At 46.6% G+C, this 18,440-nt stretch overlaps 7 protein-coding genes across 7 annotated transcripts; 4 read left to right on the top strand and 3 right to left on the bottom strand.

Moving 5' to 3' along the window:
• Positions 1-459: 459 nt before the first annotated feature.
• TERG_05770 (uncharacterized protein) lies at positions 460-1,227 on the bottom strand (the record flags this gene model as incomplete). Its single annotated transcript, XM_003233854.1, has 2 exons — positions 460-1,023; positions 1,081-1,227. The coding sequence occupies 2 exons, from the start codon at positions 1,225-1,227 to the stop codon at positions 460-462; spliced, it is 711 nt and encodes a 236-aa protein (XP_003233902.1).
• A 463-nt stretch (positions 1,228-1,690) lies between these two features.
• Positions 1,691-2,236, bottom strand: TERG_05771 (uncharacterized protein; the record flags this gene model as incomplete). The annotated part of the gene is made up of 1 exon (XM_003233855.1): positions 1,691-2,236. The coding sequence occupies one exon, from the start codon at positions 2,234-2,236 to the stop codon at positions 1,691-1,693; it is 546 nt and encodes a 181-aa protein (XP_003233903.1).
• Positions 2,237-2,838: 602 nt separating this feature from the next.
• On the bottom strand, positions 2,839-3,988 carry TERG_05772 (serine/threonine protein kinase; the record flags this gene model as incomplete). Its single annotated transcript, XM_003233856.2, has 4 exons — positions 2,839-3,087; positions 3,145-3,314; positions 3,409-3,677; positions 3,732-3,988. 4 exons carry the CDS (start codon positions 3,986-3,988, stop codon positions 2,839-2,841), a joined length of 945 nt encoding a protein of 314 aa, XP_003233904.2.
• Positions 3,989-6,099: 2,111 nt separating this feature from the next.
• On the top strand, positions 6,100-7,962 carry TERG_05774 (uncharacterized protein; the record flags this gene model as incomplete). Its single annotated transcript, XM_003233858.1, has 5 exons — positions 6,100-6,124; positions 6,191-7,317; positions 7,384-7,533; positions 7,592-7,690; positions 7,750-7,962. 5 exons carry the CDS (start codon positions 6,100-6,102, stop codon positions 7,960-7,962), a joined length of 1,614 nt encoding a protein of 537 aa, XP_003233906.1.
• Positions 7,963-9,380: 1,418 nt separating this feature from the next.
• Positions 9,381-10,864, top strand: TERG_05775 (uncharacterized protein; the record flags this gene model as incomplete). The annotated part of the gene is made up of 7 exons (XM_003233859.1): positions 9,381-9,510; positions 9,578-9,609; positions 9,672-9,743; positions 9,816-10,112; positions 10,217-10,291; positions 10,366-10,768; positions 10,848-10,864. 7 exons carry the CDS (start codon positions 9,381-9,383, stop codon positions 10,862-10,864), a joined length of 1,026 nt encoding a protein of 341 aa, XP_003233907.1.
• Positions 10,865-11,416: 552 nt separating this feature from the next.
• TERG_05776 (uncharacterized protein) lies at positions 11,417-13,843 on the top strand (the record flags this gene model as incomplete). Its single annotated transcript, XM_003233860.1, has 1 exon — positions 11,417-13,843. One exon carries the CDS (start codon positions 11,417-11,419, stop codon positions 13,841-13,843), a length of 2,427 nt encoding a protein of 808 aa, XP_003233908.1.
• Positions 13,844-14,645: 802 nt separating this feature from the next.
• Positions 14,646-17,699, top strand: TERG_05777 (uncharacterized protein). Its single transcript, XM_047748492.1, has one exon. It carries the CDS (start codon positions 15,581-15,583, stop codon positions 17,036-17,038), a length of 1,458 nt encoding a protein of 485 aa, XP_047604475.1. The 5' UTR covers positions 14,646-15,580; the 3' UTR covers positions 17,039-17,699.
• Positions 17,700-18,440: the final 741 nt, after the last annotated feature.

The raw sequence follows: 18,440 nt of genomic DNA on the forward strand, positions 1-18,440 counted from the left end.
GAGCGAAGCCCTAGCCCTTTGTAAAGTGCCTTGGAATTATCGCGGAGGTCCAGCTGCTTCGCATGACATCCACTCTGCCAAAATTTCCTCCAATGAAATGTCCGAAAGGTGAACGTATGTGAATCTTTGACAGTGGGACATTCATCTGTACCTTCAGGTCATTCGACTCTATTCCAAGTGTTCGTAAGAGGAAAGATCCTGTGGCCACCAAGATTGGGTACCTATGGCCGTTGGTATCTACTTTCTATCCAATTCAGGTGCATTTATGCACTTATTGTTCCGTCTGGGTAGAAAACCGAGCTTCAAAGGAATAATAAGTGGTCATGGCCCAATAAAGACTTATGGTTATGCCCGGGACCAACGTCAAGCGTGCTGCGTATTTGGAAACGACGATAGTTCGACCGCCAATTTCCAACGGCTTGCCAAACGTGTAGACCAGACTCTCGGGTAAAATGAATCTCATCCGGAATCGGTATTTTGTTGGGGGCGTTCGGCATCGAGGCATTTGGCATCTTCTTCCTTCTTCCTCTTTTCTTCCTCCAATCCTTGCTTCCACATCTGCATCAACGAAGTTCCTCCCGCCTTAACCGTGTTTTCAAAGTACCGGTCTTGAACTCGAAATGGCATCGAAAATTTCCGTTTTGTAAAACAATCCGCGTATTCAGCCAGAGGAACTCTGTTGTCTGGTGCGCGCATTAAATCCTGCACCTCCATCCAGTGCCTTGAGATTTGGAACCCCATATTATACGGGTTTTTTCTCATGTTTGCTTTGTGGTCATACTCTGATTCTGTAATTGTGCATTCGATGGCTTCGCTAGATGTATTAGACGGGTGAAGCGTGGCATTCTCGGTAGGATTGGAGGAGCTTGGGTGTTCTTGGATGTGCGAGTTGGAAGTGTTCGGCCTCGGGTTAGACAGAGGAACCGTCAACGGCGAGGCCCTGATAGCGTTGGAGGCGGATTCAGGCGATTCAAAGATCGCAAATGCCGTGCCCCCAGATGTCGACGTTCGAATTTTGAAATACTATTCTGCATATTGGTATTGCGGTTTCTGAGCTGTAAGAGAATCGGTTGACTCTACCTTTGTATTAAGAAATGAGGATACTTCCCCAAACTGTTGCAATGATTTCAAAACCGCTCTGCTCTGGGATAAAGTACGAGGAGCCGGTTGCATTCGAACGTACACTTGGCGACTGTTGATAGCAGTCCGAAGTGTTGAGGATGCCATTGTTCATTGCCAGGTTGGCTCAGTTCTACAACTGCTCTGCGATTTCATGCAGTTCCGACGATGTTCTCTTGTAGGTTTGAAAGGGATTGGCTTATATAATCAGGCGAAACCCGCTAAGGCCATAACTTTATAACAACATCGGCGGGATTGAAGGATATATTTGGCAGTGGATAGGAGCGTATTTGGAAAAGATATGGGCAAAAAGATATGGGCAACGAAGATACTGGAGTAGAGTTGGATTATGCTTTTGAAAAGGGGCTACCATAACTAATGAACTAGAGCCAGAGAAGCTACTTTGGATAGCAAAGCTGTGTTTGATAAACTGTCGGTACAACTGTCTCCCCTCCCCTCTTCCACCCTACTATCCTTTTCATTATAAACCACATCACAATACCATGGCAAACGAATTAATTAACTGTGAGGTGGAAATAAAAACGATGGATCTCTTTACAATCCAGATGGCTCAAAGGGTACACTGACGACTATCCACGACGAGCTTTTGGTTGGAAAATAATGCGTCCATCGCAATGTCGTTGGCTTCGTCCTCAATCTTCTTCATGATTTCCCAGCTTGGCTCCATTCCGATAAACCCGCAGTTGGCAAGTTCATATACCGCCGCGAGAGCCCAGGTTCGACAAGTAAACTCGTCTCCTGGCACCTCAGTAGCTTGAACGCACTGTTTTATAGCGTCCATCCACTCAGTCGTGATGTCTGGGACCTCGCCGAGTTTTAAAACAACGAGTAATTCCGTGGATCTCGTAATATCCTCGAACTCAACTGTATATCGCCAGATGGTTCCATTGAGAGTTTGGTGAAAAATGACTCCTCCCAGTTCATTAGAAGCGATAAGTACTCCCCAGTGGTACTGTCGTGGAAGCCCCGTCGACGAAATAACCATGTATACGTTCTTGGCCTCGACTCTCAGCCCATTGTCGTATTCCGCCGATGTTGGCGGGGCTTTTGGGTTGGTACCTGAGGAGGAAGGTTTGGCGGGTGAGAGCCTGAACATTTTCTCAGCTTCTATTGAGAGTGAAGGGCAATAATAGTAACCGATGACTGCAATATTTGCGTCTAAACGCCAGACCATTCAACCAAAAGAGTGAGCCCACGCAGGTGGAACGCGGGATGAAGTTGTCTTTTTGACAGGTGGCCATGTCAATGTCGTTGGTTATATATAGAAAAATGGTGAGAATTTGGGCTGCCTTCCTGCAAGACGGGAAGTACTCCCCCTGTCGGCCTATTATATCGAACTTCGGCGATGCGAGGGCTGTCCCGTAAGTACATCAACAACGAAATACAAATAGGATGCTGATTACGAGACTAGATCTAGACGTAGTCCAGTAAGTGTAAGCCTAATTATCGCGAAGCGGTGGCGGTGCTATTTCGATGTAACTAGGTTTTATAGTCAATTACTTCTACTACTTGGATTTGTTTGTCAAAACTGATAGTATATTTTCCGTATATTAGAGAGTATTCGGGACTTGTTCCATGAGACTTTACTTCCCCGTGTGCGTCTTAAACTCCTTCAAACCACTTGTGTGCCAGCGCCTCATCGGCAGTGATTCTCTTCTCTGGATCTAAATTCGTCATGGCACAAATAAGGCTCTTAAATTACTCATCAACATCCTTCCAAAGAGCAAACGGCCTACGTGGGTTGTCGCTGTTGAAGCCATCTCGGATGACTTGGAAAATGTGGACCCAAGGACTGTCTCCTAGGTATTTCACAAGCCCATCTATGCCATCTTCATTTGCAAAGTATGAAATTTGCCGTTCTAATATAATAGACAGCGGGTTTATCCTTTCGCCCAACTCCTCTTCCCCAACAGCGAAGATGACCCGTTTGTGTACTGCATAGATGCACTATTAAGATAAGCAACTAGGCCTCTAAAGTCCTGGGTTTTTGGTATAAAGACTTACAACAAGAGCAAAAGAGAAGATGTCGGATGGTTTATTCACAGGCCCTGATGCATGGGCTTCGGGACTTCTCCACATCTCGTTTCCTGCTTGTTTTCCAATCATCGCTGACCCGGGAGGAATGTAAGCAGCATCTTCGAGATCCCCCAGCTGGACTCGCTCAACATGGTATACTTGCCATTGCCTTTCCAGTCGATGAATATGTTATCTGCCTTGATATCTGCCTCATAAGCCTTGGCTCTCTCGTCTGCAAAAGACAGTACATACCCGTATGGACAATATCCTTGTTATGGAGCTCCGCTAGCCCACGGAGGGCATCTTTAAGAATCCTTTTGGTGACTTGTAGAGGCAGATCATTCTGAGCAAGTTGAAAGAGATGGCCAGTGAAACACTCAAAAACGAACATTGATTTCTCTGGGAGTATGTCTTGCGGGAGACGGACATGGCTAGCATCGCGTAGTTTACGGTTTAATTCCCGAAGGTCACTGAAATTAACTGGATGGATGTACTTCAGGATGAACTTGTCATTGGCAGCGCTAAGAGCGTGGTGAGCAATTAGATGGTCATACGGAGTAGATGGGGGAACTTACTTAGCAAGGCAAACCCGGCGTGGAGGAAATGTCTCCTCCTGAAGTGTCTTTTCGATCTTGTAGCTCCGGCCAGACTCGCCGATGTACTCTCCAGAGTTTATCGGGGCTGTCGATATTGAACGGGTTTGGTGATGAGTGGTGATGATGCCTGATGGAGCTAGTCTGGAGTTTGAAAATTTCGGGCCCCGGAGGTTTAAACATGCCCAATTCCTGCAAGAACGGACGGCCAGGGAAATGAGTGTACCTTGTGACAACATTTTGAGATCCTCGCGGGATACTGTCAGGAAAGCTTGTCTTGTTCATATCTCGTATATAATCTCTGCCCTTTACGATCAGCGCAAAAAAAGATAGTTATGTCGAGCCCCCTGCCCCATCGCCTTTCGTGTCTGGCTCGAGCCGCAAAAGTCTTGGCTAGATCGAGGGCAAAACACGATGATCAGATCGAGAGCTGTGCATCCAAAGATGACAACTTAAATGGAAGAGAAAGTACTCCATAGCTAAAAGCTCAATCTACCACGTGAAAGCAAGACGATGAGCATGCCAGAGCCCCGAAGGCCAGTCAAGGAGCTGGGAGGAGGAGCTGACCCCAAGCTGTGGAGAACGCCTGCGGTCGTTCGGCAATCGCTTCTTGGTTATGTAAATATATTGCTCCATAAGTCGAGCACCTGCAGAAGGTTCCGTCGAAGCTTGGCTGGGGTAGAACATGTTGACCCTACCCCCGGTCGGCCAGAGCAGTGACCTCTCCATATCAATAACCTTTCCGGCTGCTGGAATGGGTGTCATGTCGAGGATGTGTCGAGAATCACGCGGCAACCATGAAGAGACGCCCCTGTCATGCGTAAAATCAAGAGACGCTCCAGGCCCGGCATCGGTCCCCATATAGCTACTGACCACCGTCCTCTCATCCACCAGAAGTGTTATGTAACCTGAAGATCAGCAACAATGTGATGAGAATCCCAGCCCAATAATAACTGGAATCAACACTCCGCCGTGCATGGTACCATGTCGTCTGTACGCTGCACTCGGTTGTGTATGATTCCTGACTGACGCTGGGCGACGAGAAAGGCCTCACAACTGGTACTCTGTACCCTTTTGATGGGCCAGGCTGGCTGTGACCGGGAGCACTTGAGCGGCCTCCTAGTCCGCTGCAGACCAGCCGCTAGCGTGCTGTCGCCCCTGGCTCACGCCAGTCAGCGCCGCAGATTGGCCACTGAGCAGACACCCTGGCCGCCTGGACTGTGATGAGGGCAGGTCGTTGCCCAATAAGGCGGTCTCCAGAGGGGGCCATCACACACCCTATTTATACCACCTTGCCTCTGCCTGACAGGGAGGCCGAGCAAGTCGAGTTATCAAGCCTGTCGCCTCGAGACGGACAGCTGCACTAGTACTCCGTAGCCAGAGTGAGAGGCCAGCACCGCGAAGAAGTTGATGGTTAGCTAGTTAGCTCGCGAACGAGGACGAAGTGAAAATAAAGTATTTCTTACCGGCCGTATCGAGCCCGTATCAATACCGCTCTGCCGGCCCCCTTCGCCCCAAGTCGCCCCCCCTTTGACCACCCGCTGGGCAGCGTCCTGTTACGGCCCCAATACCAAGGTTACTCTCACCACCACCCAGCTTCCTTTTTCACTTTTCCATTTTTTTTTTTTTTTTTTTTTACCACCCAGCAAAGCAGAAGCTGCCTTACGTAAGCCTGCCCAGAACTTCTGGCGCTCCCAACTTCGACCTTTCGCTTTCCTCTTCCTCCTTCTGCCTCTGCTGCTTGCTCTAAGAAAGAGACCCGACCTGCACCGACACTCGATCTCTCGACCACCGCTCCCGACGACCACCTTCGACCCTCTGCTGCCCTCAGACACTGCCCAAGCTGCTGCCGGTGCCGGCCATCTGTCTCAGTGCCGCTTTGCGACTTCTATAACCGCCGGTTTCGCTCGTCTGGACCGAGCAGGCGGTACTCTCTTGAAGCACGCTCCAAAGGGGGAGGGAAGTTCTCGACCTCCGACTCGGCTTCTGCCGCCTCAAGATCAAGAGCAGGCGGCAAATTAGGAGAGACTCTTTTGCAATAGGCTGCTGGACTCGAAATATTCGGCCTTTCCTTATTAACACTTTCAACAGTGACTGCGACGATAGCTTTTGGGGGGTGTGCTTGTCTTCTAGCACAAAAACGTTAACCCAACGTCAACGTTTACTTAGTTTGAAATTGACGGTTAGAAGCCGTTGGGAACTATCGGTCGGCCCTACGACTCACCCTTGACAGCGGCCAGGTGCTTAATTGACGGAGAGGGATCCCACAAGGCCATTTCATTGCCCGAGCTAGCCCAATTCTCTCCACGCTCTGGCGTCGTCGCTGAAATAATTATATCGTACGGTACAAATGTCTGCCCCTTCTGGAGTCCCAGGTATGTCGACGATCACGTTGCTTTATAGCCGGGTGAATATCAAGAGATTAACCTCGTTGAAACTAGACTCGAGCGTAGCTCCTGCAAGTCACACAGGACCTTCCGACATGCCTCAGGATGCATCCCCTTCCGCTCTAGAGACAACAGAACAGCCAAAGAAGAAGCGGTCTTTTCTCCGCATACCGTCTCGGTCCTCGTCAAAGAAGAATAAAGAACATTCGCAATCGGAAGACACCAACCGGGAAGGCACTGGAGCCTCGCTATCCACTTCGCAATCAAACCTGACGGGGAGCCACAGCAAGGCTAGTAGCACAAGATCACGACACGCACAGCCTCTAGAACAAGCTGGTGCCCATATCGGTTCTAAAAATGGAGGTTCACGGCCCAAGCATGATCCAAAGTCTGATAGGAAGCAAAGGGGATCGCTATGGTCGTTTCTAAGCTGCTGCCGTGCACCCAAGGACGATGATGGTGAAGACATGGCTTCACTCCCACCAAAGCAGACCGTCAAACCTCATTCACTCCGGACCACCCAACCAATATCCGAGAAAGCGGATGCTGGCGTTGCTGAGTCGGGTAGTGCCGACAGGAAGGATGACGCTGATGTTACTACTGAAAAGCCAGCAATCAAGATATTCGATGAGCAAAGTGCCCCCTTGGGTGAGAATAGTGTCGTCGCTGCTGTAGATGAGAAAGCGGCCGTTGCGACAAAGCAAGAAGATGAGGAAGAATCCACTCTTTCTGGCCGTGACAGTAACACTCACCACCAAACCGAGCCAGTTATCCCGGAGAGTTCCAGACTTGACCCAGTACATGTTTCGTCAGAGGAATCTGGCGCATCAAACTCTCTAGCCACCGGCCAAACTGAGAAACCTACAGAGACATCAACTACCATTCCTGAGCAACAGAACCGGAGCGACGAAACCGACATGCGTGACCAGTACCCTAACGCCAGCGCCGATGAGCCAGCCACCGAAGCGAACCACCAAATTGTCCATCAAACCACTCTTCCACCTCCACCTCCCCTGGACCTCGCATATCCCCAGCCAGCTCCTGATAAACCGGTTCCTCCTGTTCCATCTGTTCAAAGCGAAAAGCAAAAATGGCTATTGCCCCCCATTCAAGACCATTTCTCTGGCAGGAAATGCCTAGTCTTGGATCTCGACGAAACTCTTGTTCATAGCAGCTTCAAGGTATGATATGCATACCGTTTTTCTTTCCTTTCTAGATAAACGCATCGCTAACAGTTTTGCGTTCAGGTTCTTGATCGAGCTGATTTCACCATACCCGTCGAGATAGAGGGACAATATCACAATATATATGTGATCAAACGTCCTGGAGTAGACCAGTTCATGAAACGTGTTGGTGAGCTCTACGAGGTTGTTGTTTTCACTGCATCCGTATCAAAGGTTTGTTGTTCTTTTCCAAAAGATTTATATTATGTACCTGTGGCTAAATCCTTTATAGTATGGAGATCCATTACTAGATAAACTAGATATCCATAAAGTTGTCCATCATCGCCTCTTTAGAGATAGCTGCTACAACCACCAAGGAAACTATGTCAAGGTATGCCAAATATTCGTCAAATACGCATTGCTAGATATCCTTTGCTAAATTATTCCCAGGACCTATCACAAGTTGGCCGTGATCTTAAAGAAACAATTATTATTGATAACTCCCCGACTTCCTACATATTCCACCCAAAGCATGCAATCCCAATCAGCAGCTGGTTCTCAGACGCCCATGACAACGAGCTCCTCGACCTCATTCCAGTACTAGAAGACTTAGCTCACAGCCAAGTGCGAGATGTGAGCTTGGTGCTGGACGTTGCCTTATAGCACCGGCATTCTCGAGACAACTAGCATCCAGTCTATGCTACTTTGACGTCTTTCTTATCTTCATCTAACCCCTGTTAATTAACTCCCAAAAATTCTGGACCCTGCCTGTGCACCTAAAAAAAGATGCTCTCTTAAACGAGCCACGTTCGCTTTAATACCCTGGTTGTTTCTATTAGTTTTTCCTTGTTTTATTTGTTATTACCCTTCAAGCACCATTTCCTTAGTTTCTTGATTTCTCCTTTCCGTATGTTCAACTCCATTCCCCCAATTCCCTTATCTTTCTCCCTTTTTTTTGAAAAACAATTCACCTGGCTGTCTTCGCACCTCTCTACCTACCCCCCCGCGCTATCTAATTTCCTGCACCTACTTCGCCTTCTACCCACTTCACTACATCTCCTTCTCCACCTACATTTTCTATCGACTCCTGAAGTCTTCATGACCTTGACTTCCGGGTCTTACCCTCCTGCCCTGCCCCATATCTGCCCTACTTTCATCCTGTACCTCCACCCCAAACCCCGAATCTGCGAACAGTCGCCATACTGCACAACCTTTTCCTTGACTCCTCTATTTCTCTCATCATATCTGTCCTCATTGCTTTTTGATATTCCAGCTATCGAGTTATTTAAACCCACAGTTATACATCCATTGACACCACATATTCAGTTACGCATCAGCTTTAGCTCTGAGCCTTACTTATTCGTTATTACCCTTTCATTTTTCTTCAAGTCTATTGACCTATTTATTTTTCGACTTTGATACTCTATATCCGTTTACCTTCTCAAAGTCCCAAGGACCAACTCCATTCAATTTCGCACATTTAACATCCCTCCTTTTTAGCCGGGCACCTAGTTTGCTCTATATATGCATCCTTCTTCATCTTTCTTAGAACAAGATGTTCTTGTTTCTCCCTATTATTTATCTACTTCTCACCCAACATGCATTTTCATATCTGAGATTTTCTTTTTCTCCCGTTCATGTTGCATACGTTCTAGCAACGTTGTTTTTTCAACTTAAGGTACTTGATGTATTTTTCTAGTCTATGTTTTAATAGATTGATATTTAACCAACCTGTGGCATTCTGATGCACGTAGCATACCCATTTGATCCGTAGTATCTTACCGGCTGGGTTCATGCTGCCAGGGCACCTGGCCGGGAGATGGTCACGTGGTGTCCATGACGCACCTGCACCTGCACACCCAAGCAGCGGTTCCTGGCTGCCTAGGAGTTTCACTAGCTTATTTATCAATAATATAAACTTGAATGCGAGAACGACATTATACCCATACCAGGTAGACTGTACCCTTGCACGAGGTTACTCTTACGACACTATTCGATCCTGCTAAATACTACGCCTCGTGGCAAGCACCTCGAAATCTTTGACTGAACTTCTGTGCCCATTCCTCCCCCTCCATGACAATATGAGCGACCAACAGACGGATCAAAACAAACCAGCTAAACCTCACGCGGTCCTCACAAACCCTGAGGTACTGAGTAACCCACATGCGGATACTGGAGGACCACCTCCTGAAGAAATTGAAGCCGATGAAGGTATAGACTAGGCCATGATAGTACCACAGAGATAGAAGTCATGCTAACTATGCCGTTCTCATAATAGATTTGCTCGTTGATCTAGAAGACGATGCGGATGTAAGTTCCCTTTAGAATTGTACGTCATTACGGCGCATGGAAGTTAATTGAAACAACTCTAGGAAATATATTTGGTTCACTCCAGAATATCGTCCATGAAGAGCTTGAAGTTAGAACGGTTTATGAATATCGAGGTACCACTATTATTCTATCATCATACGGTATACTGCGTCTACCATGAACAGTTCTAACTTGCATTCTTCTAGAAAATATGTCTACGCCAGAACCAAATAACCCGCATATATCTCCCCGAGAACCTCGCACCAACCTTAAAAGAACTTGACCTTTATGACAACAACATCTCACACGTGAAAGGGCTGGATCACGTCGTGAATTTGACAAGCCTCGACCTTAGTTTCAATGATATCAAACATATCAAGAATATCTCTACATTAGTACACCTGAAGGATTTATACTTCATTCAAAACCGAATTCAAACAATCGAAGGGCTGGAAGAGCTCAAAGAATTGCGGAATCTGGAGCTTGGTGCAAACAAGATAAGAGTATGGCCCAGAAACTACCACCCAAGACCTATTCAGGCCGATTCAAAATATGACGGAATGTGTTTGACTGAGAACTGACAAAACTTTCTTTTGGTAAATGACAGGAAATTGACAACCTTGACACATTGACAGCTCTTGAAGAGCTATGGCTCGGAAAGAACAAAATATCCGAAATTAAGGTGCCAACTACCAACTCCAAGCTCAAACATTCTACACCCACATAAAACTGACCATGTCCATCTTCTTTCAACAGAACATTTCGTCTCTTACTAATCTCAAAATACTTTCAATACCCTCTAACCGAATTGAAACACTATCTGGACTAGAGTCTCTTTCAAACCTCGAGGAGCTCTACCTATCTGATAATCTCCTTACTGGGATATCTGGGCTTGAAAGCAACACAAATCTCCGTGTTCTAGACATATCCAACAACAAAGTGTCGCGGCTAGAAAACCTATCTCATCTTACCAAGTTAGAGGAGCTTTGGGCATCAAATAACCAGCTCGCTAGTTTTGAAGAAGTTGAGCGTGAGCTGAAAGACAAAGAAGAGTTAAATACGGTGTACTTTGAAGGGAACCCCTTACAGAAAGCGGCGCCTGCTCTTTATCGGAATAAAGTACGGCTTGCTTTGCCTCAAATTAAGCAAATTGATGCCAGTAAGTACCTCGTATTAACGGTTACTTGTTCGTCCTTTGGGTATGTTATGACTGCCGCTGATCAATTTGTTTCTTATAGCGTATGTGAGAGTATAACTACAAATTTGATGAATCTCTGGACACTTATAAGCTACTATTTAAAATATTTCTTTTGTGCAGAGTAGTTCTTTTCTTATAGGAACGAAGGCTATCATCTTTCTAGGGAGCATGAGATGGGAATATAAGGATCATAATTCCTCGAACTCCTTTGTTCAAAGCCAGTATCCTTGAATTTCGTAGTGCATCCAATCACCGCTATACAGGAGCTAATATTAGTAACAAAGTGTTATAACGATCTTGGCAAAAATTAGCCTCGGCAAAACATGGTCACGTGGGTGAGAGCTCACATGCTACAATGTCGACCAACTTTCAATGGAGAATCTGGGGTTAAATTCAACTTACTCAACTTCATCTCAGGACAACAGCTAGTATATGGTGTAGCTGCTGCGGTTTATACGAGACGAATTTGATACCTTTTGAACGATATCTAGGCTTTTCACCTCCTATTTGCTACCCAGTGGCGACTGCCCGGATTAGTCGCGGGACCATGGGATTCAAATCAAGATAACCAGTGAATGAAACGGCCTATGGTCCTAACGTGAAGGCAATATGGCAGTTCAATCTACTCTTCGGCGACCGGAAGACCCGCTGGTCATATTATTTCGGCATTATTCCCAACTACTTCTCTCCCGCGTCCGAAATTCGTCAAGGACTGTAAAGCTAGCTGCGACCGTCGCCTTACTTCTGTCTATTATTGGAACAGGTTATGGAGGATATAGCTGGTGGAAGGATTGGTCAAAGGAAAGGATACAAGGGAGGCAGCTGTTGCGCAAGAATTCCGGATTACGAGGCAAAGATGGCTCAAGGATTATATATGTTCCTTACAAGTCGAGCCTTACCTCCTCCAGTACCTCCAAAGTCACCATTCACCCTACAAAATCAACGACATTTGATGCCCACAGACGACTATTTTTGAACCCACCAAGAGCAGCTGGGCTACGGGACGGATATGGAGGGGCACCACCGCCATCCACCAAGCCTGGTTTGAATTTAGCCTTTTTGCACCAACTGCTCAGCTTATTGAGCATCATGATTCCCCGATGGAACAGCAAGGAAACAGGCCTACTTCTGAGCCATGGTGTCTTTCTCATGCTAAGAACATACCTATCTCTGGTGGTGGCTAGGCTGGATGGTGAGATTGTACGGGATCTGGTGGCCGGGAAAGGAAGAGCTTTCATTTGGGGCATCATAAAGTGGTGCAGCATCGGCACTTTCGCTTCATACACAAACGCTATGATCAAATTTCTAAAATCGAAGGTTTCTATCGCTTTCCGAACACGACTTACTCGCTATGTACACGACCTTTATTTGAACGACAACATGAATTACTACAAGTTGGGCAATCTTGATGGAGCTATTGGCCAAGGAGTTGATCAGTTTATTACCCAGGATCTCACCCTTTTCTGCAGCGCTGTTGCATCGTTATATTCTTCACTTGGAAAACCCCTGGTCGACCTTATCGTTTTCAACTACCAGCTTTATCGTTCGTTGGGTCCACTGGCTCTAACTGGTATACTAAGCGGGTATATTGGCACTGCATCACTTCTCCGTGGCCATTCCCCTCCATTCGGGAAACTCAAGGCAGTGGAAGGGAAGAAGGAAGGCGATTTCCGCAGCCTACATTCCAGGCTATTGGCGAATGCCGAAGAGATCGCGTTCTATGGAGGTGCTGATATCGAGCGGGTATTCCTTTCGAAGAGCTTTGCCAATCTTCAACGATGGATGGAAGGTATATATAAGTTGAAGATACGATATAACATGTTCGAAGACATGTTATTGAAGTATTCGTGGTCAGCTTTTGGGTATTTAATCACATCACTACCAATTTTCCTTCCAGCATGGGGTGGAGCTGGCGGAATTCTCGAGATGGCTACCCCTGGAGCGGGTATCAACCGAGAACGGGGCCGTATGAAGGAGTTCATAACAAATAAACGACTAATGTTGTCTTTGGCTGATGCGGGTGGCCGTATGATGTATAGCATCAAGGATTTATCGGAGCTCGCTGGATATACCTCGCGCGTATACACATTGATATCGACCCTTCATCGTGTTCATGCCAACTCATACCACCAGCCCCGTGGGAGCCAAATAGAACTTTACTCACTCTCTGATGTCCAAGGAACAATTCACAGTGGGTTCGATGGGGTGCGCCTAGAGAATGTTCCCATTGTTGCACCTGGATTGTTCCCGCAAGGCGGAGATGAACTTATCGAATCCTTGTCTTTTATTGTCCACTCAGGCGAACACCTGCTCATATCTGGGCCGAACGGGGCTGGTAAATCTGCTATTGCTCGGATCATTGCTGGACTATGGCCTGTGTACAGGGGACTTGTAAGCCGACCAAGAAATTTAGGGCAAGACGGCATCATGTTCCTGCCTCAGCGACCTTATTTGAGCACTGGGACACTACGTGATCAAGTTATTTATCCTCACAATGAACTTGACATGCGAGAGAGCGGGCGCACTGATAACCACCTAATGGAGATCCTTGAGGCAGTTCATCTGGGCTACCTCCCAGCTCGTGAAGGAGGTTGGAACGGGCGCAAGGAATGGAAAGATGTTTTGAGTGGCGGAGAAAAGCAGCGTATGGCCATAGCGCGGTTATTCTACCATGACCCTCGCTATGTATTCCTGGATGAGGCAACCTCCGCAGTGTCTTCTGATGTGGAGGGCTTACTGTACGAGCGTGCAAAGGAGCGAGGCATTACACTGATCACGATCTCGACCCGGGCTTCCCTAAAGAAGTACCACACTTTCAACCTTTCTGTGGGTCTTGGAGCTGATGGAATGAGCTGGGAGATTGATCGCATTGGAACAGAGAAGGAGAAGATGGGTGTTGAGAAAGAACTACAAGAGCTTAGGCGACAGCTGGATAATGTTGACTCTCTCAAGGCTCGCCGGCAAGAGATCGAAGATGAACTGCAGAGGGTGTGGGAGGGTGAACAGGAGACTACCGGGCTTACTTCAGCAGCCTAATCGTGCACATAATTACTGCGAGATCGGCATCTTAACAAATTCTTAATCCATCTATATATAGATAGACATGGGAGATCCTGGGATCCAGTCATTGGTTCCTATAGATTTTTTGCAAAACCTCAACATCAGTTGGGTTGTTGGTGGCCCCTTGAAGATTTATGAGGCGATGAGGTAGATAACTTGATCTATCTCATAGGAGGTGTATATATATATAGCTACATATGTCTTTTGTCAGATGTAACCAGTTTCAACTTCTGCTTAGCGACCAAGTCGTTACGTTAGTTGATTAATAATATTCAGCCGAGGTACCGAGTTCAGCTGAGAAGACTGCAAGGGGGAGGCCCAGCCAATCAACTCTTTCGTCTCTTTGTCTCATTTTTGGAACCCTGGGCCAGTAGTTGGTCACGTGGATAACTTTATTGAAAGCACACCTCTCTCGTCCTCAGCTTTTTGTTTTGACTGTCCAAATAAAACAACCTCGCAGCACTCTCTTCACCTGTTATATACGTCTTCAAACTTCGCCGACTCGAGCCTAACAAGTGAGACAGCTAACAATAAGCAATGAAGCACATTTGAACTCGAAGTGAAGCCTAACAAGTTACCTATCTGTGCCAAGCTCTTGAGATTAGCTCTCAGCTCACTTCGCTCTTGGATCAACATCCAGCAGCTTTCGAAGTCGCGTTAAGAAGAGCTACCACCCTCTAGAACGGCCTGTATATATCAACATGGGACCACAGGGATATGAAGTCGATCAAAAGGGCCGGGTAGTCGTCCCCATAAATAGCTTTTCTGATGGTGACCCTAGCGCCTGGCCGCAGCATTCTAACTGTGTGGAAACCGATGCTACCGTCTATCTCGAGAAGCTAGGGATGCAATGGATGAAAGAAAGGGGCGAGTGTCAGCAAGGTTAGTAACTCTTTTGATTCCCTTCCGTTTGGATACCGGGAAAAGACTGTATCTATATTATACGGCTCCCTATCCGTCAAGCTAGCCAGAGTATCAACTTTGAGTAGTGTCTCTATACTCTGGTGCTCGGCAATTGCCGTGAAATGGCTCTTGTGCATGGCATAAAGTGAAAAATTTTCTTTGTGCACATTCATGAAAAAATTCTTACAATAACTAATACGCGCTTTGTTGTTTACTTTCTAGACAAAACATATATTCTTGACCAACTGCCAGAAGGGTACGTCTACTGGGCTCGTCCACGCCAAAGCAGGCCTGAACTGGTACGTTTGATTTCATTTCTTATCATGTCATCAATCAAATACACTTTCTTGATTAACGTACTCTTTTACAGGTAGATAAATTTCTCTGGGGCCATCCTTCCGGCAAATATTTTTTTTCTCCAAATAGGTTTTGGCCTCATTTTCTCTACTTGATGAACGGTGGCTCGGAGCCTTGCGAGTGTGAGCATTGCGGTTCAGTTCGAAAGGTATCAACCTCTCGTGGATTGCCAACTTCGACTCAAAGGAGGCCTGCACGCGCTTCTGGTGTTTCTCGCAGCGCGTTGAATGACCGGATAGGACTGGCACAGTCAGTGCCTAGCAGTTCAAGTATTAACCCCCACCAACATAACCATGGCGGTGATTACAGGCTCTAACACTTGTCTTAGAGCGTACTAGAAGAAAGAAATTTTTGGCCGTAGATGCCGAAGGGAACCAAGACGTTTTTAAGGAATTGATATACCATCTCAAGACCGACGGCAAACTAGAAAGGCCCGTCTTAGAGGACTCAAACATGGACTGGCGAGCGGAGAGAAAGCTACTAAAAAATCACCTCACCCGCGTTCATATGCAGCACTCCTTCTTTCCAAGGCTTGGTGAATTGGTGCTCTGGTATGCGGAACCATCAAACGGAGAGATCAAATTCCATTGGCAGACCCAGACCTACCAGGTTTATTCAGCCAAGGAGAAGAAATTCGCTGGAATTCCTACATGGTATGGCGGTGTCGTCACTCAAGTGCCTGAGGAGCCCCTAAATCTACATGATGCCATTGTAGAGACCAACAAGGGGTACGCACTCAACCGCTCAGGCTTTCGAATTGAGATTTTCCCAGACCCGAATAGCTCCAACAAGAACATGTCAACCCACTACAAATACGTCCCCCTGAGCCAGATCAGACCCTTAAATTTCTGGTCTATTTACCTTCAGGGGGTAAGGAGCACGGATTTTCACCCTTCTATACCCCACGCGTTGACTATAATGTCCTCGTTTAGTATGCTCGATAAATACTACTTCGAGGGCATATGGCCAAATGCATCCGTGCTTTGTAGGGGGGTTTATCTTGGAGCCGAGCTACTGATTCCTGGTGATGGAGTTCGGCTCATGCCACTAGACCGAGATGGAGTAATTGATCTTAAGAGAAAGGTCACGGATGTTTTAGTCATCGATTCAATCGAGTTTAGATTCATGGAGTGCGATGCGAATCTTCAGTCTCCTCTCCTTAGCCAGACAACAACTGCACGGCTAATAGGAAAAGTCTATACCTTAGACCCTAAACTCGCCTTTGATTCAAGCACTCCGTTGACCGATTCTCAAATCACTAAATCTTTCGAATGCACTGGTATGAGAGAATATGGGCTATGGTACCTTCGCCATGAGCCAGATAAGGTCACTGAGGTTTCATTAGACCATGTTATTGGACGATGTCTTGAGTCTGAATACATGGATATTATGTTTGACAATGTGGCCCTTGATCTTGATCTGGTGGGTATAAGGGATGCTCGTCTCTTTGGCCGTGAGGCTGATGAACGTATCGCTCCTGGCAAGCAATGGTTTTGCGGTGATAACCGCCTAGAACAACTTGGACTTGAGTCTATCAACGGAATCGAACACAGCAGATGCGATGACTCAAGAGATCCGCGTATGAATAGAGCAATCATGAATATTATCAATGATGAGGCTGTCGACGCGGATCACCGAGATTCTAAAATTGTTCGCCAACTCGGACGTGCGCATGAGGGGCTTATCGGAAGTAGGACTGGGTATACAACTTTCGATAGTGCTGGGAAACATAGCTCAATGGTTGCGACGGCACTTGGCGGTGAAGCTACTCCCTACGTCAACACTGAACCGGTTGAGAATGATGAAGCCGAGGACGGAGACGTAGGCAGTTCAAGAGAAGTTGCGCCATCCACGGATAGCGGGGATGAACTTATTGTAGTGCCAATGCATAAGCGACGGCGCCAACATTGAGCTATGTTCTGATGTTCCAATTGCCGGATGCCTCTTTTTTGGGTGACTTGGGTCTTTTGGGTCGACTGGTGGTTTCCTTTCTTCTCTCTCTGTTCTTTCTTTTCCTTACTCATATGATAACCTTTCCTAGTTGCCGTTACATTCAGTTTATGATACCCCTTTTCAGTTCAAGTTGCATTCAGTTTCATGATACCCCTTTTCTAGTTCAAGTTGCGTTCACCTCTATGATACCCCTTTTCTGTTTCCCCTTGCGTCAACTCTATGATACCCCTTTTCTGTTTCCCCTTGCATTTGCATTCTGTAGCATCAAGCGGATGTGTGTAGATTAGATTTCTTTCGAACGTCAATGGCATATGCCCCTAAGTAACAACCGCTACTCAAAAATACTACTACGGTGAGAATGAATTAAGAAGTACCCGTGTTTGTGCGTTTTTAGGAGTTGAAAGAGAATTGCATTGAAAAGCTGAGAAAGAACATACAACCCGTTCAACCCACTCGAGATAGTCCCTGATCGTGTGAGAGGAATGGACGGTTATTTGTGCATGATAATTGTAATATCCAAGACCTAGACACTCGGCAATTTGATGAGATAGCCAAGAAAGCACCACAACAAAACAAAGCCCTAAACCCGAACCTCAAAGACCTCAAAATTTGACAAACAGAACACGATATGAATGGACATAAGACAATAGAAACGCTGGTGCGCCAAAGCCTGGTATAAGGTGTAAACATAGGAGATAGTGCAAAAGAATGGAATAAGCAATACAGTCGTCGACACACCTGGTCGGTCCAATTTTATAAAGATAGAATGGGTAACAAACGCATCACGAAGAAACGGAGGAAAAGAGAGCGACAGGAAATGAATATTGTACATATTAAGTTGGGTGATGAAGCTCACTTGGGCTTCAGTAGTATAAATCTGGGTATTGATAGGGAACAGGGAGGGAAGATATAGTCATCTTAGATGGCAAACTGATCAAGAGATGGTATCGTACAGTTAGTATAAGTGAGTCGGCCGATGCATGGTAGGGAGTGATGAGTGGATCGAGATGGGGGAGCTCAGGAGCTAACGAGAGAATGGTGACTTTGAGGCATTTGTAAGGTCATCCTAGAAATGGATGTTAGCACTACTCAAAAGACGGAACACCAAAGGCTAAAGACATACCATATGATTACACATGGCAACAAAGAGGTCGAAGAATAGTTTCCCTCCCTCTTCCATTTCCAGTTGCATGGTACCGCTTCGCTTGAAAGTTGACCGCGAGCGGATGATCAACGCAAGGTAATGGGCTCTGAGCTTCGAGTCACTGTCAGGGGTATTTGCATAGGCGTACCTAGCACTAGAGAGGATGGTGCTGCATTGTATAGCCGTCTGGAGACCTTGCTTTCGAAGAGCCAGCCT

The sequence above is a fragment of the Trichophyton rubrum genome (genome assembly GCF_000151425.1).
Source record: "Trichophyton rubrum CBS 118892 genomic scaffold supercont2.6, whole genome shotgun sequence".
NCBI classification, from domain to species: domain Eukaryota; kingdom Fungi; phylum Ascomycota; class Eurotiomycetes; order Onygenales; family Arthrodermataceae; genus Trichophyton; species Trichophyton rubrum.

Excerpts from the sequence above, each read along its gene's own strand:
- TERG_05777 (XM_047748492.1), top strand. The coding sequence starts at position 15,581 with ATGGACTGGCGAGCGGAGAGAAAGCTACTAAAAAATCACCTCACCCGC.